The sequence below is a fragment of the Rana temporaria genome, chromosome 7, assembly GCF_905171775.1.
Source record: "Rana temporaria chromosome 7, aRanTem1.1, whole genome shotgun sequence".
In the NCBI taxonomy this organism is placed as follows: Eukaryota; Metazoa; Chordata; class Amphibia; order Anura; family Ranidae; genus Rana; species Rana temporaria.
Window position 1 is genome coordinate 181,520,473 of NC_053495.1, and position 27,717 is coordinate 181,548,189.

The 27,717-nt window shown below is 42.6% G+C and overlaps 1 protein-coding gene across 1 annotated transcript in view; it reads left to right on the top strand.

Annotated features, from left to right (window-relative positions):
- Positions 1-27,717, top strand: part of LOC120945971 (vitellogenin-A2-like) — a 47,374-nt gene that overhangs the window by 7,700 nt on the left and 11,957 nt on the right. The window contains exons 4-24 of the mRNA XM_040360578.1: positions 1,005-1,256; positions 2,501-2,662; positions 2,892-3,028; positions 3,493-3,643; positions 3,797-3,954; positions 5,853-6,018; positions 6,623-6,748; positions 7,514-7,732; positions 8,522-8,745; positions 8,887-8,984; positions 9,075-9,199; positions 11,702-11,803; positions 14,979-15,098; positions 15,194-15,383; positions 17,732-17,825; positions 17,955-18,140; positions 18,730-18,877; positions 18,981-19,212; positions 19,303-19,475; positions 22,719-23,549; positions 24,544-24,606. Of these exons, the coding sequence (XP_040216512.1) occupies positions 1,005-1,256; positions 2,501-2,662; positions 2,892-3,028; positions 3,493-3,643; positions 3,797-3,954; positions 5,853-6,018; positions 6,623-6,748; positions 7,514-7,732; positions 8,522-8,745; positions 8,887-8,984; positions 9,075-9,199; positions 11,702-11,803; positions 14,979-15,098; positions 15,194-15,383; positions 17,732-17,825; positions 17,955-18,140; positions 18,730-18,877; positions 18,981-19,212; positions 19,303-19,475; positions 22,719-23,549; positions 24,544-24,606 (3,957 nt within the window). The remainder of the gene's footprint in view (positions 1-1,004; positions 1,257-2,500; positions 2,663-2,891; positions 3,029-3,492; positions 3,644-3,796; positions 3,955-5,852; positions 6,019-6,622; positions 6,749-7,513; positions 7,733-8,521; positions 8,746-8,886; positions 8,985-9,074; positions 9,200-11,701; positions 11,804-14,978; positions 15,099-15,193; positions 15,384-17,731; positions 17,826-17,954; positions 18,141-18,729; positions 18,878-18,980; positions 19,213-19,302; positions 19,476-22,718; positions 23,550-24,543; positions 24,607-27,717) is intronic.

Here is a 27,717-nt window from a genome sequence, read left to right on the forward strand (position 1 = left end):
GTGTCATTAACCGGGATATCTACGAACCACTGTATAATATATGGACTTCTTTGAGCTGGCTAATATACATTAGAGTATATTCCATATTTTGAACTCTTATGTCATCCTAAGGAATGATGTGTATATTTCTAATTTTTGGCGCAGTTTTCTCCTTTTGATTTCTATAAATTGTAACCTGAACGGTTCCTTGTATCAAGCAGATTTTCACCACAGCTATGACTAAACATCCAAATAAGATGTTATTGTTTACTTCAGTTTTTTTTTATCAAAAAAGTTTTTTATTTAGACAATACCAATTACAAAAAAATGTAAAAAGAAGGAACAGGTACAAACGCTTTTTCCATTCCATTATACCAGTAAACATAGTCGTAACCAACTCATATCCATGCAAATGTGTTACATTGGTAAGCTGCATCTCTGTCCTGCAAAGTTACCCAATTTAACCAACCCTATTCGTCCTTCCAAATGGATGAAATTTGACTAATGAGTTTGTGGGACCTGCAGGAAGCCATATGGCTCATTTATATCACCCCTATGTTCCCTGGTAGCTTCCAGTCTATACTCAGCCCATGGGACATTGCAGTACCATCATCAGAACAAGCGCTCCCTTGGGAATAATCCAGGGATATTAAGCCATATAGACCAGAGTTTCTCATATTAAGTAAGTTTACCCCTATGTTGATATATGTACCTTTCCATGAGGAGCGTGTTCCCGATATAAGTCTCCCATGTTTTAACCAATGGGGGGGTTATCGATTACCAACCTAAAAGAATGACCTTCCTTGCCTGAAGTAGGGCCCTGGAGAAAGCCACTCTTACTTTAGTTATTTCTGATGCATTACATTGCTTGTGCTATGTTTTGTATTTAACCAGTTCATCATATAGTAAGCTGTGCAAACAAACATGACCTCTTATGTCAATGCTAATAGTTGTAGATTTGTTATGTTAAACATATTTCATGCACTTTTAGTAATACCTAAACTACTGATACTTTTCTCTTATAGGTTGTGTCTATTAACATAAAAGAGGTTACAGGTATGTGGCCCAAAGATCCATTCACTCGCTCCTCTAGCCTGAGCCAGGTTCTGTCTGAACAGTTTTCCAAGCACATCGAGTTTGAGTATCACGATGGACGTGTTGGAGATATCTTTGCCTCTAGTGATGTTTCAGATTCTGTCCTCAACATGTTCAAAGGAGTTCTCAGCATGTTGCAAGTCAACATCAAGAAATCCCAGAATGTGTACGATCTGCAGGAGGTTGGTGTTTGTTTCTGAGATTTTGATGAGTCTTTGACATTATTTAGAGGAAATATAATACACGTTTAGCGCAACAAGAGTATTTGGCTGATATAAATATGAACATAGAGGTGTACAGTAGAAGCATTTTTTATTTCAATGATTCCTCATAGTTTCTATAAATTATTTAATTAGGTTGTCATGCATGTGAGGAACACCATACGTCTTCCTCTTTAACTATCAGTATGGGATTACAGGTATTTAAAGACCTAAACAGCTTGGGTGCACACATGCTAAAATATAAAAGAAGGCAATATAAGACAAAACTTTATCTTTTTACTGAAATTGTATTGAAATTTTTCAATAAAACAAGAGAAGTAAGAGGTACATAAACGAAGTGGAAACATAAAGTATCGATACACTTTGTATAAATATTGCTGCCCAAATGCAGAGTAAGGGTGGCAATGGCCTTATAGTGTAATATGACATGGATAAAGGGGGGGGGAGTAATGGGCTAAAGCCTACACTGTTATTCCAGAGCCTGCAGGAGCCAAACAAAGAGGGGAGGGAGCAGGTAAAGACAAGCAGCAAGATGATAAAAGAAGTAGAAAGAGAGGGAGTGAAGTGGAGAAGGGAGGGAATCGGGCACCCCAGGGGTTTTAGGCTGTACCACATGGAACCTTCACAGTTCTAGGAATCGGGAGGTCATTTGAGAAGGCCGAAAGTGGTCTATCCAGGGCTTCCAAGTCCGATGAAATTTGTCGTACGTGTCCTCAAGGATCGATAAGCATGTCGTGAACAGGGTTTTTATTCTCTTTAAGTGTTGTTTTCCATGAGCGCGCTATTGTTTGCCTCGTAAACAATACTTTTTTTATTATGGGTCGAGTAGGGACTAATAAAAAACCCCGGTCAGTTTCTCTTTTCATCTATGTCCTGTTGAAGAGATTTAGCTTCTCTTCCTCTTGTAGAGACAACAGGAAGTGATAGGAAAACTTGCAATGTCAGAGAAATCCACTCTTAGACAGTTGTTACAAAACAAATGTCCCTACTGAAAATGTCCTCTCTCACTTTCTGGTGGCACGGCAAAATTTAGTTTTTAAGACCGGTAATGGTAGTCACTGTGACAAATACAAAAAGTATATCCCCTAATGAGGATACAGACAGCAATAAAAACATTTTAGATAGACTTTAAGAACAGAAAATGTTTGAGGTTAACATGCTTTTAATGTTTTATAATCACTTATCTGCTTCTTTCTGTATCACAGTCCAGCATTGGGGGTGTCTGTCACACCAGATACGTGATCCAAGATGACAAGAAAGCAAAACAACTGGTTGTTGTGAAAACTATTGACTTCAACAGCTGCCAAGACAAAGTGTCAATGAATCTTGGAATGGTTTTCATGGATAAATGTGAACCTTGCGAAAGGGTACAGTTTATTTCTATAAAAAAAATCTATGGGGATAAAGCAAGATTTAAATGTACAGTTGCTGTTCATAATAACCAATCAGATTCCTCATTTCGTGTCCGCAGAAATGAAAAGATGGCTGCTAATTGGTCTCTACGGTCTCTACCTTTCTTAACATTTTCTTTTCACAAGTTTTTTTTGTAGGTAGTTCCTTTTTTGATGACTGACTTCCTCTCTTTCCTTCATCTAGATGCACAGGAGTATACGTAATGCTGCAATATCCACCATCAAGATGAGAGACAATATTATCAAGGAGGTTGTCTTACAGCACATCATAAATTACAGTCCATTACAGGAACGTAATGGTGGTGCCGTAATGGAAACCAAGTGAGTATTTATGATTAAAGAAATCCTTAATCGCCTTTCAAATTCACATCTGTTTACAACTACTACGATTAGGAGACTACCAGGAATAACCTAGTAATTACAACAATTTAACAGTGAAAATCAGTTTTAAACTGTATGACCCCCATGTGGAGAACTTTTCACTTTCAGTAAAAACTTTGCAGTTTGGAGCCTGATGAAGTGTTCAGATGTGTTTAACCTTGTTCATTCTGACCCAGTTCTGACTTTGGAAAACCTCTTGTTGATGGATTGATGCTGTACCCTAAGAACGTCTTTGGTGTACACTGTCTCGACCCACAAAAGGCTGTCCAGATTTAATTGAGACCAATTTTGTCTTTCATACTAACAGTGGAAATCCCTTTAATAATACAGTGGGAACTGGAAGTAGCCATTCTATGCCTTGTTTTTTTTTTAAAAGTCAACCTAAATTGTCTTTTTGTTTTTAGGCAAGTCCTGACCTATGTTGGAACCAGAAACAGTCAACAAACGCTCCCTCAGATTCAGTTACACAACCGCGGAAATATCTTTTACGTTTTTGGTGGTGAATTATACCAGATTCCTTTTGTTCTTGTTAGCAACAAGAACATTGAGGCTCAGGTAACATGCTAAAACATTTCTTTGCCTAGTGGTTTTAAACAAAACTCACATAATATAGTATGAAATGTACCTGAATTATCATTGTTTTCATAACTTATGTTCTGGTATTCACACTTTACTAATCTGACCAATTCTGTGCTTTACTCCTATCAGATGGAGCACATTGTAGAACACATAGTACAAAACAACCAGGAAAAGATCCATCCGGATGTCTCAATTAAATTCGCCCAACTAATTCAGCTGATTCGCAAGTCTTCTCCTGAGATTCTCCACACCATATGGAAGCAACTTGCTGCAAAACCAAGACACAGGTCAGCAAGCTCCTTACCCATTATATCATAGCTCCTAGTGTATAAAAGCTAAGCCAGGCATGTACTGGCCACCGAGACTACCAAGTGTTTACCGGTGGGCCAGTCAGGCAGTCCTGGAGCCGATCATCAGTGACAGGAATGATCGCAATTTCATTACAGTCACCAAGGAGTGAGGATTAGGCTTTCTGCTCCTCCCAGCCTGCAGGGGGAGATAGACAGTCAGCAGACTTTCCTTCCTCTTTCCCCTTATCACTTGTCACATGACTGGAGAGAGGAACGAGAATCTGTCTTCATTCTGGAGAGCTGTGACTACACGTGGGAGAGAGGATGCTCTGATGCAAGGGGGACTCTGATTGGGGACACTCTGATACAAGGGGGACCCTGATAGGGGAAACTCTGATGCAAGGGGGACTCTGATAGGGACACGCTGATGCGGGTGGTACTCTGACGGGGGCAATCTGATGCGAAGGGGGACTCTGATGTGAAGCGGGACACTCTGATGTAAAGGGGGACACTCTGATGTAAGGGTGGTGCTGATGGGGACACTCAAAATGATAGTGGGCTGTTCTGGATTCCAGGGCCAAATTTTTGTCCCAGTCCAGCCCTGGGCTAAGCTCATGTTTTCTTAAAAAATAATAGATGCACATTTTTGCAGAAAAAAATAAATGTTTATTTACTGTATTATTTTATGACAGGAGCCTACAGAGCATTGTACCCATGATCAGTGGATCGCAGGTGCAATGTCAGGCTCCTGTATGGGCAGAGAGTTTCTGAGCTTTAGGCAGTGTGAATGAACTATGAGCATGCTGATCAGCACGCTCACAGTCCACTGATACTACAAGTGCCTTGGTGGTGGACGGTACTTCTAGTGTATTCAATCACAGATCCATGTGAATGTATGATGTAGCTGTGTGGGCTAAGCCCTGCACAGCCGTGCTGATTTCAAACTGTAACAGGTGGTGCAGGGAGAAGAAACTCTGCCTGCTGTCATGGGGGGTGAGGATGCTGCATAGTAACTACCCAAATACACTAAATACAGGTGTAACATGTAACATGTTAATAAAGGTGAACCTATCCCCTAGGCTTGGTTCACACTATGTGCAGCCGCGGGGCACAGCAGGGGGTCCAGAGTGGGTGGACATTTTGGCTTCATATCCTGGAAGTGGCTTATTCTCAGAGGGCCCTTTAATGCTGCAAGGTGGCTTTTTTGTTACAACAGTAAAATGGTCAGGCACCTTATGGTGCCTCATAGTTATCATTGAGCTTACCTAAGTACTGGTACAAATTTACTTTAGGACTCAAGATCGCATATACCAGAGTTTTTTTTTTTCAAATATAAATTTTTATTGTTTTATAGTAACACACAAAAAAAATAAAGAAACATTAAAGTACAAACCAAATGTAACATGGGAAATACACACATAGTTATCCCAGACAAGGCCTGCGGGTTGTCTGGTGTATATAACACGACAATATTATCCAAAGAACTTGTGACCACCTGTTCAGTATTATCCTTAGGCATTTTACCATTACTCTGTGATCATCAGGTAGGGGATATCACCATGTCTCAATTATCAGGGATTCAATTGCCCTGTCTAATTCTCATATATCATTGATTTTAAATCCAACAAAGCTCCTTTCTTTTTCCCCATTTCCTATCTTATCCCATGTTAATTCCCAGGGTAAAGACAGTGATGGTAGTGATGGTAACTAGCCCAACTTAAGACACTGAGCTAGATAGCAGGGGGTTTATGCCCTGGGTGCAAGGGCCTATCACCAGCCCAGCTGTACATAGTTTATTGACTATAAATACCTACGTTTTGTAATACTTCTTCTGTCTACCTTAAATCACTTTGTCTATTATGATTTACTATAGTCAGTTGTTTCCTCTCCTGCAGAAATTGGCTCCTGCAAGGTCTTCGCATGGGCGGAACTGCAAACAGCCTGAAGTTTATTCAGCAAATCTTTCAAAATAACGAAATCACTGATGCAGAAGCAATAGTGTTGATTCCCATTGCATTGCAAGTGACCAGAGGCAGCCAGCAGGCTTTACAGATCTCCAAAGTATGTATTGTTGTCAGGGTTAACATTTAGCAATGATAAATTGCCACAAATTTCTAGTGGACACTTTTCAAAATTCAGCCACAGTGACCCCTGTGGTGGGAGGACTATTGCACAACATAACTGAACCAGAACTTGCAGCAGACTTGCAGAATGTTTGCAAAAAAGTTGGTCTGGAGTTATGCAATTGTGCAACAAGTCTAGCAATAGCTTAGCAAGTCTCTTTCAAACTTGCAGGCCAATTGCTTGCTATCTGGGCTCTATCTTCAAGTCTCAAGATGCCATGTAGCTAAACAGATTTTAGGCTTGTAAATGTTGCTTTAGTATGTCATGTTCCCTTAATTGCATACCGATGAGATCAGTAGCCACATGCATGTTCTCAGTGGGCTGACAAGCCACTCAGAAACTTTTACTCTGGTTTCAGGTCTTTTAATCAATAATAATAATATGAGCATCAAAAACTACAGTAGTAACTATTTATGCATTGGAAATGTCACCCTATGCGTGACATAATGGGATATTAAACAGTCCCATCTCTGCATGATCAAGTTTGACAATGGTCCTACAGTATTTAGACTTCTCATTGGTCAGTTTGCTTTTTTTCCAGGAGCTAATCAAACACGCCAGAACCCAGAGAAACCCGACACTTCGCAAACTCACAATCCTAGCCGATGGCACAATGGTCAAAAAATACTGCGCTCACCTGTCTACTTGCCCCGAGTCTGCTCTGGAGGTGAGTTATTCTTGACTAGTGAAGTACATTTTTTTTTGTTTTCTATGTAGAAAATCATATTTGTATCTATGATATGCACAAGGGTCCTCACATTTGCTCCATATGTATAATATTTATAAGGGTACTTATGCAGTCTGTTGTTAGCAGGTGCCCCTCTCACTCCTGTCTTCCACCCATGGTAGGCTGTATTGCAGGAAATAGAGAGCAGAATCCTTCCTCCAGCAGCAGGAGTGACGCTGCCAAAGACCAGAGCACCAACAAGTTCCCAGCCTAATTTTTTTCATCACATAAATACACCATGACTGGGGAAGTTGGGCCCTCCTCGTCCCAGCCTTGGCCCAATATGAAAAAGACCATAACCTTTAGACATGAGTTAGAAAATGTCTAATATCACTAAATGGGTCAAAGGTAACTTAAAGTGTAGCTATATTCAGCCCCTTTCTTTTACTATAGTGTTATTAGTATGTAGTAGAGTAGTGATGGGCTAGTATCACAATATCACAATATATACCTTTCAAAGGACATAGATTCCTTGGACACCAGCTGTGCTGTTCCATTCTATGGTAAACAGTCACTGCCATATTTATACATACACTTTCACAGTAATCAGAATCCCTCATTAGGCTATGAGGAGCAGAGTTTTTCTTTAATTAGCTTACTTTGTAACCCAGGCTGCAAGGGCAGATAAAGAAAACCTTAGGAACTCAACGACTAAGTCTCCAATATAACAATGCTGTTATTACAAGGCTGTTTTTCCTCTTTTAGACCCTCCATGATTTGGCCGCTGATGCCCTCAGCAAGGGCCACGAAGCAGACATGTCTTTGGCTTTGAAAGCTCTGGGTAATGCTGGTCGGCCTCAAAGCCTCAAACGTATCCAAAAATTCCTGCCAGGTATTTCTTCCAGTGGTGCTCATCTTTCAGTCAGGATCCAGGTTGATGCGGTCATGGCTTTGAGGAACATCGGCAGACGGGATCCAGGCAAAGTAGGTGGACTTTCTTTTTAGGTTTTAAAATGTTGAAATAATCCACTTATTTTTTTAGACACGTGATGGAATGAGACATATGAATACCCTTTGTTTCTGAAACCAGCAACTGAATGGCGCTGTGTTGCGATAGGCACACACACAGGGCTGCCATCAGAAATTTTGGGGACCCTTACACAGCTTTAGGTATGGGCCCCCTGGAGCAGAGAACCGGGGGGGGGGGTGTTGCCGAATATGTGAAAGTGTCAACTCACCTCTTCTGCCTCCTACTGCGAGCAGAGAACCGGGGTGGAAGGCGGGGGTTCTGCCGAGTATGTGAAAGTGTCAACTCACCTCCTCTGTCTCCTGCTGCGAGCAAAGAACCGGGGGGGGGCGGCGGGGGGCTGGTGCTGTCGAAAAAGTGTGTCATTTCACATCTCATCTCTCCTGATTACTGGGGGGGGGGGCTGGGTACATTCCGGCCCCTTACATATGTAATGCCTGTACCCCCCTGATGGCGGCCCTGCACACACACACCAGCTAAATCACCAGACACCCCTGGATTTCAAAGCTACATTTTTTATTCTGTTGATGAAGGGCACAATTTCGGGCACCTGAAACACGTTGGCTACTAAACTCAAGCAATAAACGTTGTTTTTTGAATTTAACCTTGTGGTATAGGTCTTCAGTCTCCAGATAAGAATTCTGTTTTACAAAGGTTTTACTGTGTCATGCACTGATTTGGTTAGAAAGCTTTTTGATTCCTTTAGTCTCTTTTCACCATAACTTGTATCTATACTGTCTTTTTAGGTGCAAGAAATCCTCATGAAAGTCTACATGAATCGTGACGTTCGCACAGAAGTGAGGATGGTGGCTTCTTTAGTCTTATTTGAAACCAAACCCAGTCCCGCCATGATTCTCAACATAGCAAACGTGGCCGTAGGAGAAAGCCAAGTCAACCAACAGCTTGCCAGCTATGTCTTTTCTCAATTAAAATCCTCAGCTAGGAGCACAATTCCCCAATTGGAACCTCTGTAAGTACCAACATTTGGAGGATTCTAAAAGGGTCTCAGTGTCAAAAAAGAAATGCATGCTAATATATGGCCTTCAATTTATATTTAAAGATATTTGTTAGGGATGAATTTTTTATAACTAATCAGACGTCCTTCCACTAGGGCTGCTGCTTGTAATGTTGCAGTGAAGCTCTTCAACCCAAACATGGATAATCTCGGATATGGCTACAGCAAGATGTTTCATGTTGACCTATTTAAATGTAAGTATGACAGTAAATAGAGAGCACTAACTGCTTGTGCTTAATACATAATAATTGCTCAGATACCAAAAAATGTTCTTTCTATGATAGATTCCCTCATGGCTGGATTTAATGCAAAAGTCCATATGATTAACAGTCCATACACCTTGTTACCTACATTCGTGATTATGAAACTGCGGTCCTATGTTGGAAATTCCGAGGTTGACGTAGCAGAGGTATGGCTACATTTGTGTTCTATATTCTTCCATACTTTAACTGTTTTCCAAATGTGAACATTAGATAATGAGGTTAATTTATTAAAAAAGTTGAACACATTAATTAACCTTGCAAGTGAATATGTTGAAAAAAATCACTTTTTAAAGAATACCCAATCACATGCAAGGAAAGAAAATAATAAATTTCTTTGCACATGATTTGATTATTTAGCACAGCAAGCTAAGTGAAAATTCACTTCCAAAGTGAGTGAGAATGTTCTACTCCTTTAGGAAATCAACCACAATAAGTTTGCAATAGCCACGCCCATCAATGGGGGGGGGGGATTTAATATTTCCCAGTCAAACAAATTAAATTAGTTACAGTAAAATCCACTTAGAATCCTGAACAAGGGATGTGATACTGTATAGTTGTCTATACTTATAAGTTGTATTATACTTACATACACTATATTGCCGAAAGTATTGGGACACCTGCCTTTACATGCACATTCATTTTAATGGTATCCCAGACTTAGTCCGTAGGGTTCAATATTGAGTTGGACAGCTTTAACTCTTCTGGGAAGGCTGTCCACAAGAAGTGTGTTCATGGGAATGTTTGACCATTCTTCCAGAAGCACATTTGTGAGGTCAGGCACTGATGTTGAATGGGAAGGCCTGGCTCGTGGTCTCCGCTCTAATTCATTACAAAGGTGTTGAGGTCAGGACCCCACACCAAACTCGCTCATCCACGTCTTTATGGACCTTGCTTTGTATACTGGTGCGCAGTCATGTTGGAACAGGAAGGGACCATCCCCATGAAATTGTCCAAAATGTCTTGGAATACTGACCCCTTAAGAGTTCCCTTCTCTGGAACTAAGGGGCTAAGCCCAACCCCACACCATAATCCCCATCCAACAAATGATTTGGAGGGGTGGCCCAATACTTTTGTCAATATAGTGCAGATGAGCGAGTTTGGGGTGGAGGAACTTGACTGGCCTGCACCTCAACCCGATAGAATACCTTTGGGATGAATTAGAGCAGAGACTGTGAGACAGGCCTTCTCATCCAAATTAGTGCCTGACCTCACAAATGCTCTTCTGGAAGAATGGTCGAACATTCCCATAGACACACCCATAAACCTTGTGGACAGCCTTCCCAGAAGAGTTGAAGCTGTTATAGCTGCAAAGGGTGGGCCAACTCAATATTGAACCCTACAGACTAAGACTGGGATGTCATTAAATTTCATTTGCATGTAAAGGCAGGTGTCCCAATACTTTTGACAATTTAGTGTATATAGATTATCAAACTATGACAAAAAGGAGTTGATAGACAGTATTGAAAGAGGAGAGATTTTTTACTTAGAAAATCAAGGCTGTGTTCCCTTCAATTATCTAATTATGTGAAAAGCAAATTCCGTTGTTTTTGCACACGATTGGGTTTTCAAAGTGAACACAACTATCATTTATTAAGTGAAGATTATCTCCACCTTTAATAAATCAACCCAGTAGTGGACTCATGCAGAAGAAAGTACTGATATATAGCTAGATTCAGAGACAGTTACACCGGCGTATCAGTAGATACGCCGTCGTAACTCTGAATCTACGCCGTCGTAAATTTAAGCATATTCTGGAAACCAGATATGCTTAAATTAGGCTAAGATACGAGTGGCGTAAGTCTCCTACGCCGTCGTATCTTAGGGTGCATATTTACGCTGGCCACTAGGTGGCGCTTACGTTGATTTCGATGTAGAATATGCAAATGAACTAGATACGCCGATTCAGAAACGTACGTGCGCCCGGCGCATTTTTTTACGTCGTTTACGTAAGGCTTTTTCCGGCGTAAAGTTAGTCGAACAAATAGCTGGCCTAGCCAATGTTAAGTATGGCCGTCGTTCCCGCGTCGAAATTTGAACATTTTACGTCGTTTGCGTAAGTTGTCCGTGAATGGGGCTGGACGTAATTTACGTTCACGTCGAAACCAATACGTCCTTGCGGCGTACTTTGGAGCAATGCACACTGGGATATGTCCACGGACGGCGCATGCGCCATTCGTTAAAAATGTCAATCACGTCAGGTCACGAATCATTTACATAAAACACGCCCCCCTGTTCCACATTTGAATTAGGCGCGCTTAGGCCAGCCCATTTACGCTACGCCGCTGTAACTTAGGAGGCAAGTGCTTTGTGAATACAGCACTTGCCTCTCTGACTTACGGCGGCGTAGCGTATATGCGATACGCTACGCCGCCTCAAAAAGCCGGTCTATCTGAATCTAGCTAATAGATTATAATTATACCACCAGATGAAGGAAAGTAGTTAATTGACAGCGCAGCTAAAGCTTTGTTAAGCAGTTCATGCTTACACATACAATAATTCAATGTGTTAAAGGCAAGTACTGTGTAATTTTAATTTTACAATACACAGTGAAAACAACATTAAGAAAGGTGCTCAAACTTCAGTTCACACGAGATTAACTAGATTTGTGAATGACAATGTTTTTTTACATTTGTTTCTACTGTCCACAGATTGGTATAAGAGCTGAAGGACTTACTCAGATCCTGAGACGTCAAGATATTCAGTTTAAGCAATTGCCAGTATATAAGAAGATCGCCCAGATTGTGAAATTGGTGAGACTGGCTTACTTTATTCTTTTAATTCACACCAGCCTATTCCAAAGTGATATACAGAGTTTATTAAAGTGGTTTACAAAAGTTCCTGCCTCGAAGGAGCTTACAATCTAGTAAAAGATGTAGCTTAAAGGGGTTGTAAAGCTTTGCGTTTTTTCACCTTAATGCATCCTCTGCAGTCACCGGCCCCTCCGAGCCCCCGTTTTACTTACCTGAGTCCCGAATCCCCGTGGGCGCGATCCCGCGTTGCTTTCAACGAGCTCTAGTCGGCTCTTCATTGGATTATGGATAGCAGCGGAGCCATTGGCTTCCGCTGCTGTCAATCAAATCAATGACGTGGCGTGCCGGGGGCGGGGGCCGAGTGATGCACTCAGCGTTTATGGCCGCCGTCTGTATCACACGGCTTTCACCGAGCTCTAGTCTGCTCTTCATTGGATGATAGATAGCAGGGAAGCCATTGGCTCCCGCTGCTTTCAATCAAATCAATGACGCGGCGTGCCGGGGAGGGGCCGAGTGATACTCTCAGCGGTTATGGCCGCCGACTGTATCACACGGGAGCGCGCCTGCAATGTAACCCCCTCGGGAGAGAGCTTCCCAGAGGGGGCTATCTATTGAGGGGAGGAGCTGAGACAGCCGCCTTGGGACCCCAGAAGAGGACGTTCGGGGCCACTCTGTGCAAAACGAACTGCACAGTGGAGGTAAGTATAACATAGTATCGCTTTAAATCTCAAGGTTCTAGAAAAAAACAAACCTTCCACCCACCACCACCCCCATTTTCTAACAAAAAACTTCAGCTGTTCTTTTTAATTTTCAAGGTGCTGATTTGTAACAAAAAATCGGGGTTTCATTTATATACTGTATTTATAAATTTTATAAGCCAAGTGGGGTCCGAGAAGAAGGAGAAGTTATGATTGTTACTCCTCCTGACCACATGTGACCAGGAGCAGCTCTACACTGGGCTTACATTAGATGAACCTACTCAGGGCTGGTGCAAGGACTTTTGACGCCCTAGGCCAGGGGTGGCCAACCAGTGGCCTGGGGCCACTGGGGCCCTCTGATGTGGCTCTCGACCTCATGCTCTGGAATGGTGGGTTGGCAAGCCCAGATCGCAGGTTGCCAACCCGCCATACCACAGCATCAGTGTTGTGAATAAAGCTGGTGGTAGAGGAAGAAAGTGGCTGTGGAGTAGAGCCCCATAAGCTGATGCTTCCTCTACAGCGCTGGCTTTTGCTGCAGGTGAAGTCTATGGCAAAGTTCAGCTAACCCGCAGGATAGACGCAGGTGCACTACGCTGCACCCGCGTTGTGGGTAAACCACAGCACATCAGTGTGAAAGCAGTCTTGGGCCCTTTTCACATGATCAGCCCAATCAAATGAGACCAGCTGCCTGAGAATGAGTTACTGTATTTATTGGCGTATAACACTCACTTTTTTACCCTGAAAATAGAGGGTAAACTGTGCCTGCGTGTTATACGCAGGGGGCCGTGGATAGTTTTTTTCCTGAAATTTCCATCTTAGTCCCTATTCACACCTAGGCGTATATACGCCTGTAGTGCGACGCCGCAGCCGCCCCTGAGACGCCTGAGGGATGATTTAGCATGCACCTCTATGGAGATGGTTCACATCTCCACGCCCAACGCCGAACGCCGTACGCCTGCCGCCTGAAAAAAAGTCCCGGACCTTTTCTTCAGGCGGCTTTCGGCGTTCGGCATAGGAGATGTGAACCATCTCCATAGAGGGGGTGAAGGCTGCATTCACAATCACGGCGTTTTTTGTCGCCGCGAATCGCGGTACAAAACGCCGCTATTTTTCGCCGCAATTCGCGGGACAAAACGCCGCGATTTTGTACGCCGAGATGTGAATGCAGCCTTAAAGTTAGGGTGCGTGTTAAATGCCTGTGCGTGTTATATGCTGATAAATACGGTAATTACATGCTGCAACCTTCAGATCATGCAGATGCAGAGGGAAACCAGTGGCCGGGCGCCCCCTAGGCAGCAGTGCGCCCTAGGCGGTTGCCTAGTGGTAGAACCGGCACTGTACCTACTACATTAATACAGACACAAAACCACTTTGACTACAATTAATGACTACACCCAGGGGTCAAGTCCTGGGGGAAAAAGTGTGGGAACTCCCACCCAAGATCCACTCCCCCACCCAAAAAAATAAAATGATACACTCTAAGGCCCCATACACACGATAGAATCCATCCGCTGAAAAATCCCAGCGAATGGGTTTCAGCGGATAGATCCTATGGTGTGTACACTCCAGCGGATCTTTTTCCGCGGATATTTCTCCCCTGGGATGGATTCCAGCAGATCGAATATTTGCTGACATGCTAAACAAATCTATCCGCTGGAATCCATCCCAACGGATGGATCCGCTGGTCTGTATAGACTCACCGGATCCATCTGTCCGAAGGGATCCCCCGCATGCGTCGTAATGATTCGACGCATGCGTGGAATTCCTTATATGACAGCGTCGCGCATGTCGCCGCGTCATAATCGCGGCGACGGCGCGACACGTCATCGCCAGAGGATTTCGGCGCGGATTTCAATGCGATGGTGAGTACACGCCATCGCATAGAAATCCTCGCAAATCCTCAAGAGGATTTATCCACGGAAACGGTCCGCTGGACCGTATTCGCGGATAAATCCTCTCGTGTGTATGGGGCCATATGCATAATTACTAAACCGCAAGTTCTTTCTAAATCCCGCGATAACTCGCGGCAGACCTCCGCAATGTCTCGTGGGAAGAATGACAAAAGCTCCCAGGAGACATTGCGGCATCGAGAAAGTGACGGAATACCCGCACACTACCCGATGAATCTATATACAGGAAGCGGCCAGTAACATAAAGGATTACTAAGGTTCGCCTGCCCCTGACAGTGACTCGAGCTGGGCATCGCCGCTTAGTGAAGAATCGGCTCGGGCGGCTCGGCTGCTCTCGGCTGCTCTAATCCTGCGTTCCCACGCGTTCCCGCAGGACACCTGAATACTTGTAGAGGGAAACCAGAGCATCTAGAAACCCACACAAACATGGTAACAACATATAAACTCCAGGTAGACATTGTATCTCGTGGAACCAAAAGTTTTGTGTGTTTTTTCCTCTCCCTAGTTCCAACATTTCTAAATGTTTCGCAATAAATCAACTTGCACCTTTGTACTTTTTTTTGGCAGTTAAAGGGATTCAGGGCACAACCTTTGCAGATGCCAATGCTTTCTATGTACCTCAAGACCTACAGCCAGGAGCTTTCATTCAGTGATATCAGCAAAAACACCATCCAGACTATCACTCAGGTAAGAACTGCCTCAGGTTCAGAAATATAAAATCTACCTATCTTTTACCTGTTGTCTCTTTTAACATACAAATCGTTTTGTTTAATTCGATGTAGGCAATAAACGAGCCAGCAGAAAGGCATGCTACCATCAAGAACATCATCAACAAGCTTATGAATGGAATGGTCGGCCATTACGCTCGAGCGATCATGGCTACTGAGGCTCGCCATATTATACCCAGCACTGTTGGTTTGCCAATGGAGTTCAGCTGGCACACCATGCTTGTGGGAAATGCCCCAATCAATCGTACGTACACCTGATATTTTTTTTTCCATTTGGAAATTATCATGTAATGTGTGATATGATAAAGGAACAGTCTTCCTAGAGCTGATCATTTAAATTGTGTTAACACTGGTAGGTTGAATTACCCAGGAGCTTGTTGTTCAAGTATACTCCAGCCCCAGCCTGCTGACAGGACAGTGAAAGAAAAATACACTGTATTGTCAAAAGTATTGAGACACCTGCCTTTACACGCACATGAACTTTAATGGCATCCCAGTCTTAGGCCCTGTACACACAACCGGTTCATCTGATGAGAATGGTCCGACGGACCGTTTTCATCAGTCCACCGCTGAAGTGGCCTGATGGTCTGATGTGTGTACACACCATCAGTTCAAAATCTGATCGTGTCAGAACGTGGTGACGTAAAACACAACGACGTGCTGAAAAAAACGAAGTTCAATGCTTCCAAGAATGCGTCGACTTGATTCTGAGCATGCGCGGGTTTTGAACCGATGCTTTTGTGTACTAACCATCGGTTTGGACTGATCGGTCAGCGGTCCATCGGTTCGATTTTAAAGCATGTTTTAAAATTTTGGACCGAGGGACAACAGACCGATGGGCTGTACACACGGTCGGTTTGGACCGATGAAACTGAACCTCGGTCCATTCTCATCGGTTTTGTCCGACCATGTGTACGTGGCCTGAGTCTGTAGGGTTCAATATTGAGTTGGCCCACCCTTTGCAGCTATAACAGCGTCAACTCTTCTATAAAGGCTGTACACAAGGTGCAGGCCAGTCAGGTTCCTCCACCCCAAAGTCGCTCATCCATGTCTTTATGGACCTTGCTTTGTGCACTGGTGAAAATCATTTTGTGGAGGAGGGATTATGGTGTGGGGTTGTTCTTTAGGGGTTGGGCTTGGCCCCTTAGTTCCGGTCAAGGAAACTCGTAAGGCGTCACAATTCCAATACAATTTGGACAATTTCATGCGCCCAACTTTGTTTGGGGATACCCCCTTCCTGTTCCAACATGACTGCACACCAGTGCACAAAGAAAGATTCATAAAGACATGGGTGAGCAGGTTTGGGGTGGAGAAACTTGACTGGCCTGCACAGAGTCCTGACCTCAACCTGATAGAACACCTTTGGGATGAATTAGAGCGGAGACTTCGAGCCAGGCCTTCAACTCCAACATCAGTGCCTGACCTCACTCATAGACACACTCCTAAACCTTGTGGACAGTCTTCCCAGAAGAGTTGAAGTTGTTATAGCTGCAAACTCAATATTGAACCCTACAGACTAAGACTAGGATGCATTAAAGTTCATGTGCGTGTAAAGGCAGGTGTCCCAATACTTTTGTCAATATTGTGTATATAGCGCTGTTTTATCATTTGGACTTTTTAGTTCCAGAATTGGATATCGTTATAATATTGTGTATATAAATAGTCTATCCTGCGCTACCTCTAATCCAATTATGTCATATACAGGGGGCTGCAAACAGTATAAATGTGTTCCTAGAGCCTATGTATAAATAATATTAAGAGTAACACTGCTGCACCTACCTAATTAGCTACAAATACATCCAAATAATTAAATAAATAAAAACAATAGACAATATTGATGCCCTTCCAATAACACTAACTCTAAACGTGAAATACAATTAGCGTGCAAAAATATCACTCAATATCCATAAATCAGATATGCATCATAAACTCAATGTGCGATTGTGCCAGTGCATGGCTATATATAAATGTCTCTTCTATATACAATCACAGTCTCCTGGTGAAGAATGACCAAAAATTCTTGCTTCCCCCAAAAATCTTCCAATATTCCATCTCTTTAAAAAAAAATTTTTTTTTTGTTTTAAGTACATAAACAGTGATTCCCACCAATGTTCACTTATGCGCTCACCTCAAATGGTGGACCTGTCATGCGCTAGGTCAAATTTTGCTTTCCCCACTAAGGGTCTACTTTATAGTTCCTCTCAGATGAGGTCTCCCTTGAAAGCCTCCTCCTATTGCCACTTTAAGATGATCTCAAATATATGGTTGGGTATCCCTGGGGAAGTCACGTGGCCATGACGACACGTGTTGGGCGGAGCCAAGTGACTGATTGAGAGCTGAAACTAGAAGTCACACGGGAACTGCGCCCCCGTTGTTCTGTCATACATGCGGTATCATTTTTTTCTGTATGTAAGTGCAATTTTAATTAAATAAAACGTGTATTTAGATGTATAACATTATGGGGAACCCCCTCTGTTATGTGAGTCCATTGCAGGACAAATATGTAATCTTTTAATAGGACATACACCCTTATTTGTTCTTTCATGTATTCAGTTATTTGTTGATTTTAATATATTTTATTCTTTTGTACAGTTGCTGTTACGGTGACCCCACCCTTCTCACCAGACTCTAGCATCAGTCAGCTGCTTCAATCTGAGGTGCACATCACTGCAAACATCAACCCAAGGTATGAAACAAACTTTGTGCTAACAATGTACATTGTTTACTTGCCAATAAAGTTGTTTGTGAGAGAAGCAAACTATGTTTCAAAGACTGATGATTCATTAATGTACCATGTCTATTATGTTTCCCACAGCGCATTAGTACATGTGGTAGCCACCATGGGAGTAAACACGCCATTGATGCAGCATGGGTTGGAGTTCCATGGCAAAGGTCTTGTAAACACCCCTGTGAAAGTAGATATTATTGTAAACCTAAAGGAGAATAATATTAAGATTGAATCGCAGCCACCCCAGCAAGAACAAGATCTTATTCAAATAAGGTACTGTTAATTTAACTATGACATTTTTGAAGTCTTCATTCCCTTGACCATTATTAATCAATGCAGTATTCAGTGAGACTATAGCTGATGACATCAGTATATAACAGAGACCCGCACAAAACTTTTTAGTTTGGGACAGAATAATAGGACATTAATAAAGGCAGCTTTTTGTAGGGGGATATGAGCTTTCAGCTTGAAAGGGAAACTATGAGTTCCAGCCAAGGGAGTAGCATAAGGGGTTGCAGGGGTCACAATCGCAACCCCTCCCCTAGCTCCAGGTGGGCCCCAGCAGCCTCCCTGTCATATTATCATATCCTCCACAAAGTCCAGCTCCGATCTGCCCAAGGGCCCCGCAGCCACGCTCCACTACTGGGCTTCCACTTTGCCTTCCACAGTCTACACCCTTCCGTTCTCATTGGCTAGGGACAAGCTGTGAGCCATTTCCTGAATGGAGAGGAGCACAGGGTGAGAACAGCCCAGGGGCCAGGTCAACTTTTGCATCGGGGCCCACAAGCTTCAAGCTACGCCTCTGGTTCCAGCATTGTGTATGTCATCTTGTGATTGACCTTGTTTCAATTCATTTTTCTAGTGGCCAAACACACGCTGTTTCAAGAAATGTTGAAAACTTGGATGCAAGTAAGAGGATACAGCTTGTGCCAGCATCAGACAACCAGAACATCCTGAAGAAGCACTTTCAATCATCAGGAAAGGCATCCACAGAAGCAGCTAGCTCCGTGGTAACCAACATAGGACTCTATGTACCCTGGGAGGTGGCATCTTCCAAGTGTTTCTTATAATCATTTCACCATCTTGTTTTTTTTTTTTTGTGTTTTTTTTTAGGAATCTTTATCAGAGGTTGGAAGCAAGAAATATCTGGATCTTGCCAAGAAGTCACAATATTTGAAAGGAGTAGTGCATAAAATTGTCTACCAATTCCATTATTGTCTTGGAATTCCCAAACTCCCAGTCAAAGTTTGCCTTCATCACAAGTCACATAATGCAGCAAGCAAAAGACATTCCTTGTTCTATCAAGCGTTGGGCACTCATGAGACTAAGCTGACAGTAGGACCAGGTAAAGTTTTCATGTGGGCTCTGTAGTATACTTATTGCATGCAGGTGAAATTTCTGTACAGTTTTGTGATCGCTGTTATTGTGTCTACAGGACATACAAATTCCCCCATACAGAGAATCCAAACTGAAATCACCTTCGGACACAAAGCAGCTTCCAAAGTTATTGCTCTAGTTGATGTAGAGAAGCATGAGGGAGAGCAATTGGAGCAATCTGAAATAATAAAGAGGCTGAGACTCGTCCTTGGAATAAAAGACCATCTAAAAGTAAGTGATTTTCTTTTTTTTTTAACATTAATAGGTAGATTCAGTAAGAGTTAGGCCGACTTATCAGTAGATAAGCCGTCCTAACTCAGAATCTACGCCGACTTATGTTTAAGCGTATGCTCAAACAGAGATACGCTTAAACATATCTAAGATAGGACGGCTTGCGCCGTCCTATCTTAGATTGCAATATTTTGGATGGCCGCTAGGTGTCGCTTCCATTGCGGTCGGCGTAGAATATGTAAATGAGGAGATACGCCGATTCACGAACGTACGCCCGGCCGACGCAGTACTTTTATGCCGTTTACGTAAGAGATAGGCCGCGTAAAGTTAGAGCTAGGCCCTATTGGAATAGTAATGTCAAGTATGGCCGCCGTTCCCGCGTCAAAATTCGAATTTTTACATCGTTTGCGTAAGTCGTCCGTGACTCGGGATTTACGTCGTTTACGTCCACGTCAAAATCAATAGGCCCGTGCGGCATACTTAGCCGCAATGCACACTGGGAAATGTAGGCGCCCGGCACATGCGCAGTAAAAATAAAACGTAAAAAACGTGAGGTCAAGCGCCATTAACATAAAACACGCCCCCCTCAAACACATTTGAATTAGGCGCCCCTTACGCCCGCCGATTCAGGCTACGCCGATGTAACTTAGCAGGCAAGTACATTGTGAATCATGTACTTGCCTCGCTAACGTACGGCGGCGTAGCTTAAATTCCTTAAGCTACGCCGCCGCAAAGTTACGCCAACATACCTGAATCTACCTATAAATTTTTATTGGAAATTGTTCAATTATAAACAGTACAAAATTGTCATGTAGCAAAGAGTCGCTTTAAGAGAATAGGATATGAACAACAATAAGAAAGTTTCAGTATACATCTGGTACATATATATTCCATAATATCAAACATCAAGAATGAAAGTATTGTTGATAAGGTATTGGGTCCCTGCCCGCATTGCAGTGTTGCCAACTGTAAGTATTTTTACTGGCAGCCAGTAAAAAAACAGGCACATTTCTGCCAGTAAACATAAAGGGATGCCAGTAAAAAATATGGCTGTGATGTTCGGCTTGGTCCAGAGCTGACTGAGACCATCCAAGTGCCTGCTACAGTGTGATGGGGCGGCTCTGGCGCAGGCAATGCCTTAGAATGTCGTGTGATGTCATGGTGCAATGGAGCCAAGCCGTAGCAGCCAGAGCCTCGTGTGTGGGTCTACGATATGGGAGCAAGGCAGGCTGGGACTAGGACTGTCAGTGCTGACTGGAGGGACCACTAGGCTTGGAGAGAGACTGTCACTGGGATGAGTTGGGGAGGTCTCACCATCATCTGTGCTTCTACACACTGCTGTCAGTGTCACTGTGTGTGCTGCACATTCTAATTTCCTGTTCTTGAGCTGTCCCTGAGCTACTTACATACTGTATCAAAAATAAAATAAGAAATATGTTTTTTTACCTTATTATCGACCTTAAATCATATTGCTTATTGCATATTGTATTCGTTAGTAGCCTAAATACTATAATTTGCGCTTAAAACTCTAATTTTGTAACTTTTGCAAATGTCAGTAAAAACTTGGCTGTGCCAGTAAATTTTGGGTGTTGTGTCAGTAAATTTTAATCTGGTAGGTTGGCAACACTGCATGCCAATCTATCCTATAGTGACCGCTGTTTCTGGGACTGTGGCCATCAGGGTAACGTCGTCGACACATAGTGGACGTACCCTAGACTGATTTGTTTCTGGTCCCGAATTTATGGCCTCCTATTGTCTCTATTCCACCTCCCATACAAAGAGAAACCAAACTTGCCCTGCTACACTGCCCAATTTCCGGGCCTATCCACCTACCAACATGAGCTCACTACCTACCTATTTTTGTCAGCCAAATGAACGATTGCCCAAGCTTGGAAGAAACCATCTATTCCCTACCAGGGGGTAAGAGACCACAGGACCGCCTTGATGCTTAACGAATAGATGTCTAGCATCCGCATAGACATCAATGCTAAGTTTCTGAAAGTTTTGGAACTATGATTGTCTTATGCCTTTCCTACTCGCCCCCCCAACCAGCTTGGATCGCCTATGACCATTCGGCGTCAATGTTCCCGTGCCCTTACCCTTCCCCCCTCTAGGCTTCTAAACCGGGCCCTCCTTCCCCTCTAATGCCGCGTACACACCATCACTTTATGTGATGGAAAAAAATGACGTTTTTAAAAATGTCACTTTAATTGACTGTGTGTGGGGGAAAACGTCGTTTTATGTCTTGTAAAAAACGACCAAAAAAAATTGAAGCATGCTTCAATTTTATGTGTCGTTTTTCAAAAGTGCACTTTTTACTTCACAGAAATTGACCGTGTGTAGCAAAAAACGTCGTTTTCTAAGACGTTTTTTCATCCACGCATGCCCAGAAGCTACTTATGAAGCAAGCTTCAATGGTAAAACGTGGTGGAACGTAACCTCACTTTGCAAGAACATTGTGAGAAAAACGATGGTGTGTAGGCAACTTCGTCTTTGAAAATTGAAGTTTCAAAAACGTCATTTTTTACTTCACAGAAAGTGTCGTTTTTTTTCATCACATAAAGTGATGGTGTGTACAGGGCATAACTTTCCTTGTCCTCTCCCTGGCTCCTCACTCACTTGGTGCACCTTCTCTCTTTCCTTAGCGCCACCTTTCTACTTACCTTCTTTCTAGTTTCTGATCTATATCTTCTTCTTAGAGTTGCACCATTGTGTAGATATTGGTGGGCCAGCAGACATCCCGTTGTTATAGGGAACCTTCCCAGGGTCCCTTGGTCCACATAGCATTATGAAAAGGCCTATCTCCTGTTGTTACATCATTTCCCGTTTCATGCTGCTGTAGTTTATCTATTTTTGTTAGCTAACTTTTGTCACCACTGTCATGCGTGGGTGGAGCGTTAGCATGTTAGCTACTTGATAGAATGAATAAAAATGATTGAAGCAGAAAGAATTGTTGATAAGGGAATTACAATCAGGCATGTAGTGATGCATACGTAACAAACATACCTATAAAATTGAGGTTCAAAATAACAAATGAACAGACTTATTGCAGAAAACGACAGGTATAAAAAGGAATGGTGTGCAAAAAATAGACATATGAAGGCATTTTATGTCTCAATAAATTACAGTATGTTAATGTAGCTTATTATTCGAATACCAAGTGGTAGTAAGTGATTTGCGAGAGGAAGGTAGTGCTCTGAGTTTTGTTTTCTTGCTTACAAATTACTTCTCTCTTAACTGCAGGCCACCAACGTAACCCTAGCACAAAAAAGGCAACAGTACCGCCAAAAACAGGACCGCCAAAAACAGGACCGCCAAGAACAGAACCACCAAGAACAGAACCGCCAAGAACAGAACCGCCAAGAACAGATACGTAAAAGACAGAAAAGTCAAACCCAGAATAATCGAAGGCATACCGTGGAAGAATACGAGACAAAACTTGCCCGCAAACACTCATCTCAGTCTTCAAGTTCTTCGTCCCCTTCTTCCTCATCATCCAAAAGCAGCAGTAGCAGCAGTAGCAGCAGTAGCAGTAGCAGCAGTAGAAGGCAGAGCAGGCAGAAATCCACAAACAAATCCGCACAGGATCAAAAGCAAAGGGGCCACAATAAGAAGCATAGTTCCAGCAGCAGCAGCAGCAGCAGCAGCAGCAGCTCAAGCAGCCCAAGCAGCTCAAGCAGTAGCAGAAACTCAGGAAGGAGAGCTAACACTAGCTCAAGCAGTAGCAGCAGCAGCAGCAGCAGTGAAAGCAACAACAGGTCTAGAAAACACAGAACACCCAATAGTAGTAGTAGCAGCAGCAGCAGCAGCAATAGCAGCAACAGCAGAGGCAGAAAGAGCAACAGCAGTAGCAGCAGCAGTAGCAGCAGCAGTAGCAGTAGCAGCAGCAGCTCTGGAAGACATGGCAGGAAAAGACAACAAAACGACCAGCAGAAACATACCCATCAACATGGAAAGCAAAGCAGCAGCAGCAGCAGTAGCAGCAGTAGCAGCAGCAACAGCAGAAGAAGCAATGGCAGCAGTAGCAGCAGCAGCAGCAGTAGCAGCAGTAGCAGTAGTAGCAGCCAACAAAGGGTAACCACAACAGCGATATATCTTTGTAGTATCTGTAATATCTCACATTTGCTTAGAATATGTATCTAGTATTAAAGGGTTTGTTAACCCATCTATATAAGACTGGGCCAGCCCCTCTATTAGAGGCTGGCATAGCACACTATGTCAGTAGTTTAAAAAACAAGCTATTTAAATACCTAATTTGAGCGGTCTTCAGGCCGGTCACACTACTCGCGGCCGCTTTACAGCTCAGATAGATTGCTTCTGCGGGAAGAGCCGTGATCTCTCTCTGACGTCAGCCGGAAAGATCACGTAGCCACTCGTATCCTGCCCAGAAGCTCTGAATTGTATCTGTTATGTGGCCGGGAGTCATGTGACCGGCCTGAAGACAGCTCAAATTTGGTATTTAGAACACTAGTTTTTGAAAACTACAGACATAGTGTGCAGTGACAATTTTAGATTATTATTTTACAAGAATAGCGGTGTGTGTGTGTGGGGGGGGGCAGAGACAGACACAGAGGGAGATGACAGGCAGGAAGGAGGGGGTGAGGGGGGGAAGGGTGGAGCTGAGAGGACAGATACATATGATGCAGGGATGTACTCTGACCACGGGGATCAGGGCTGAGCAGCCCTGATTTTCATGGTCAGCGCAGAGAGGGCATACAGGAAGTGCCAGGTTCAGTTTTTATTTTAACAGTTTAGAGGGGGGCAGATTACACAGCACAAGCACTGTGCTGTGTAATCTGCTTTAAGGTACCAGGATCTGTATATATTTTTAGGGGATTAGCAAACACTTTAAAGGGGTTGTAAAGGTTTGTTTTTTATTTTCTAAATAGGTTCCTTTAAGCTAGTGCATTGTTGGTTCACTTACCTTTTCCTTCGAAAAGTAGCATCAAGTAGCAGTAGCAGCAGCATCAACATTACTTTGTCAAATTACAGTACTTTGCTGCTATATTTGACATACAGTGTAAATTTGTTACTTAATGCATATTAATCTGTTATGTTCTCTTTACAGGGATATAATCAGGGATATAGACAGATTTACAACCTTCGCTTTAAGCCAGGCAAAGGACAAAGGGTAAGTATCCCCTTTCTAAAGGTGCCTTGTTTTTAACCTCAAACATTTTTTTTGGGTGCCATGTGCAAAACATATATGGCACACAGTGAGAGAAAAAAGCACACTGTGTATTGTGACTATGCATTAAAGTTATGATCATTAGATTGAAGTGTACCAATGACCATGGATTATGGATTTTACCATGGATAATCCATCCATGTACCATGGATAATCCATCCATGTACCATAGATTATACCATTCTACAAAAAGTTCAATATGCCAGTCATTCTGTAAAAACCTTTACCAACTCAAAATCTAACAATTTCGGCTTAATGATATCTGATTAGCCAGGGACAACCACATTTCCCTATGCAAAATTTCATATTTCTAAATATATTTTTAACATTTCTTAAATTGTCAGCTTTTGCAGGGATAACCAAACAGGTTATGATGAGGTGGGCTAAAAAGAAACATAAAGCCTTCAACTAAACAAGCACAGTGAAACCCTCTTAAAACAAAAGGAATATGCTTATCTTACATCCATCACAAATCTCAAAAATGATAGGCTGCATCTGTGCTGTAAACCTTTAGTTTTAGATGTGTATACAGAAGAAAGAAAGGGAAAAAAATGGGAACCAATAAAGAATTTGTGCCCACGGGACTGTCATGAGTCGTGGCAAATAAAATTGATACCAAAATGTAAAAAAGATACAAAATGTATTTCATAGTTCAAAATAAAATCAGACATATGGAGCTTTCTGTATATCGAAGTACATAAAACACAATATAAGTGTTCCTGTTGGGTTACATATATACAAACTTGCAAAAGCACTTGAATTGATGCATGTTCAGACTGTAATCTCTATGCGTTTCTTAAAGTAGCACCTACTTCTTCAGGAGGCAGCTAGAATTAGGTTTGTGTATATCTGTGGAAAGACCATGTCATAAGCAATTCTATATAAAATAAAATAAGCTGCTATAAATGTAGCTGAAAGCTCCAAAGGCAGTAAATATTCATCTGTATAAAAGGTATACCTACGCAACCAAAAATTCACAAAGGTGCACAGACAAGACACCAGTAATGGCGTAGGTATAAAAAAGATCACAGCCAAGTGAAGTCAGGTCCCTTTTTTACATTTTGGCATCAATTTTATTTATTTATATCCGGTACTTTTATAGCATAGTCAATTCACGCAGCGCTTTACATACAGTATATATTTTGCACATTCACATCAGTCCCTGCCCTCAAGGAGCTTACAATCTATGGTCTCTAACTCACATTCATACAAACACATACTAGGGCCAATTTTAGAGAGGATCCGATTAACCTACCAGCATGTCTTTGGAGTGTGGGAGGAAACTGGAGTACCAGTGAGTAAGTGAGTGTGAGTGAGTAACTTGTATAGCGCTGACAAATGCAAACCGAATCGCCCCAAGGCGCTTGTATCCAGAGTCGTGCTGATCCTTCAGAAGAGATGAGTCTTCAGTTTTTTCCTAAAAGTCCGATGGTTTTCTTCCATGCGAATGGTTGTGGGTAGAGCATTCCAAAGCCTAGGTCCTTGGACTGAAAAACTACGTTCTCCCTTAGATTTGTAGCGGGCTGTGGGGATTTCGAGAAGGTTTTGGTTAGTTGATCGTAGCACCCGATTGGTGACATAGGGTTTGATTTTCTCGTTTAAGTATTGCGGAGCGCTTCCTTGTGCGCATTTGTGGGTGAGGCAGAGTGTCTTGAATGTGATCCGATCCTTTACGGCTAGCCAGTGGAGGGGACCTCAAGACTGGGGTGATAGATTCCTACGGTTTTTTACCTGTTACCAGTCTGGCTGCCGTGTTCTGGATGATTTGTAGACGCGAAATCTGGTATTTGGGTAGTCCTAAGTAGAGGGAGTTTGCGTAGTCGAGTCGGGAATTGATGATTGTACCAACCGCTACTGCTTTATCCTCTTCCGGGACGAAGGGGATGAGTCTACGTAGCATGCGGAGAAAGTAGTGAGAACCGCTGACTACTGCTCCTATTTGTGCGTCCATAGTCATGTCTGAGTCAAAGATGACTCCGAGGCTTTTGACTTTGTTGGTTGGGTTGATGGTTTGCCCCAGAATGGTGGGTGGTGTCCATGTGGTCCTAGAATTCGATTTCCGATTTGCGTGAAGGATAAGGAGTTCTGTTTTCGATCCATTGAGTTTGAGTGAGCTTTCGGTCATCCAATTATCGATCAGTGTGAGGCATTTTCCTAGTTCCTGATATTGGTGTTGTTTTTTTTTGGTGATTCGAAAGTAAAGTTGCGTGTCGTCAGCATAAGAGTGGTAGCGCAGGTCCTGTTTGCTGATGATTTGAAGGAGAACATACAAACTCCAGGCCAGTAGTGTCATGTTTGGGATTCAAACCAGTAACCCTTTTGCACAACTCATGAAAGTCCTGTGGGCAAAAATCCTTTCTTGGTTCTCATATGTTTTAGGGACTGAGTTCTGCCATCGTCTTCGAAATTGTGGCCTCCTCTTTGTTTATATAAATGTAAAAATTTTACTTTTTAGGTGTTACCTCCCAGGAAGTGTGCAAAATACTGCTAAAATCATTTACTTTATATTGGTATAACAAAACAGTTAAAAATCACAATTGTTTAAAACAGAGATTTTGTATGCTCATGTAGTACTTCAGAAACAAGTCCTCATGACAAGCCCACAAACACTGCCCAACAAAGTTATCTAATTAACTTTTACTAAAACCAGAGAGTGAAAAATATGATGCAGCGGTGCGTAGAAACCAATCAACTATTAACTTCAGCTTGTTCAATTAAGTTTCGACAAAAAACCTGCATTGGTTTCTATGCAGTGCTGCACCAGATTTTGCACACTCCAGTTTTAGTAAATCAACTCCATTAAGTAGTGGCATTTATTTTTTGTGTATACATATCTAATTGGGATGTGATATTGATTTCATCCACTGATACCCTTATATATTTCTGCAGCAGTTTGGATGCACATCTGGTACAGAGGTATAAAGGAACGATTTGCATGGCTACCACCACTACCTTAAAATAAGACATGCAGATGCCTTCTGTTTTAAGAAAGCTTCACTGAGCATTTTTTTTTTGCTGGCTAATGATACTGTTAGCATGACAGATCAAAATGTA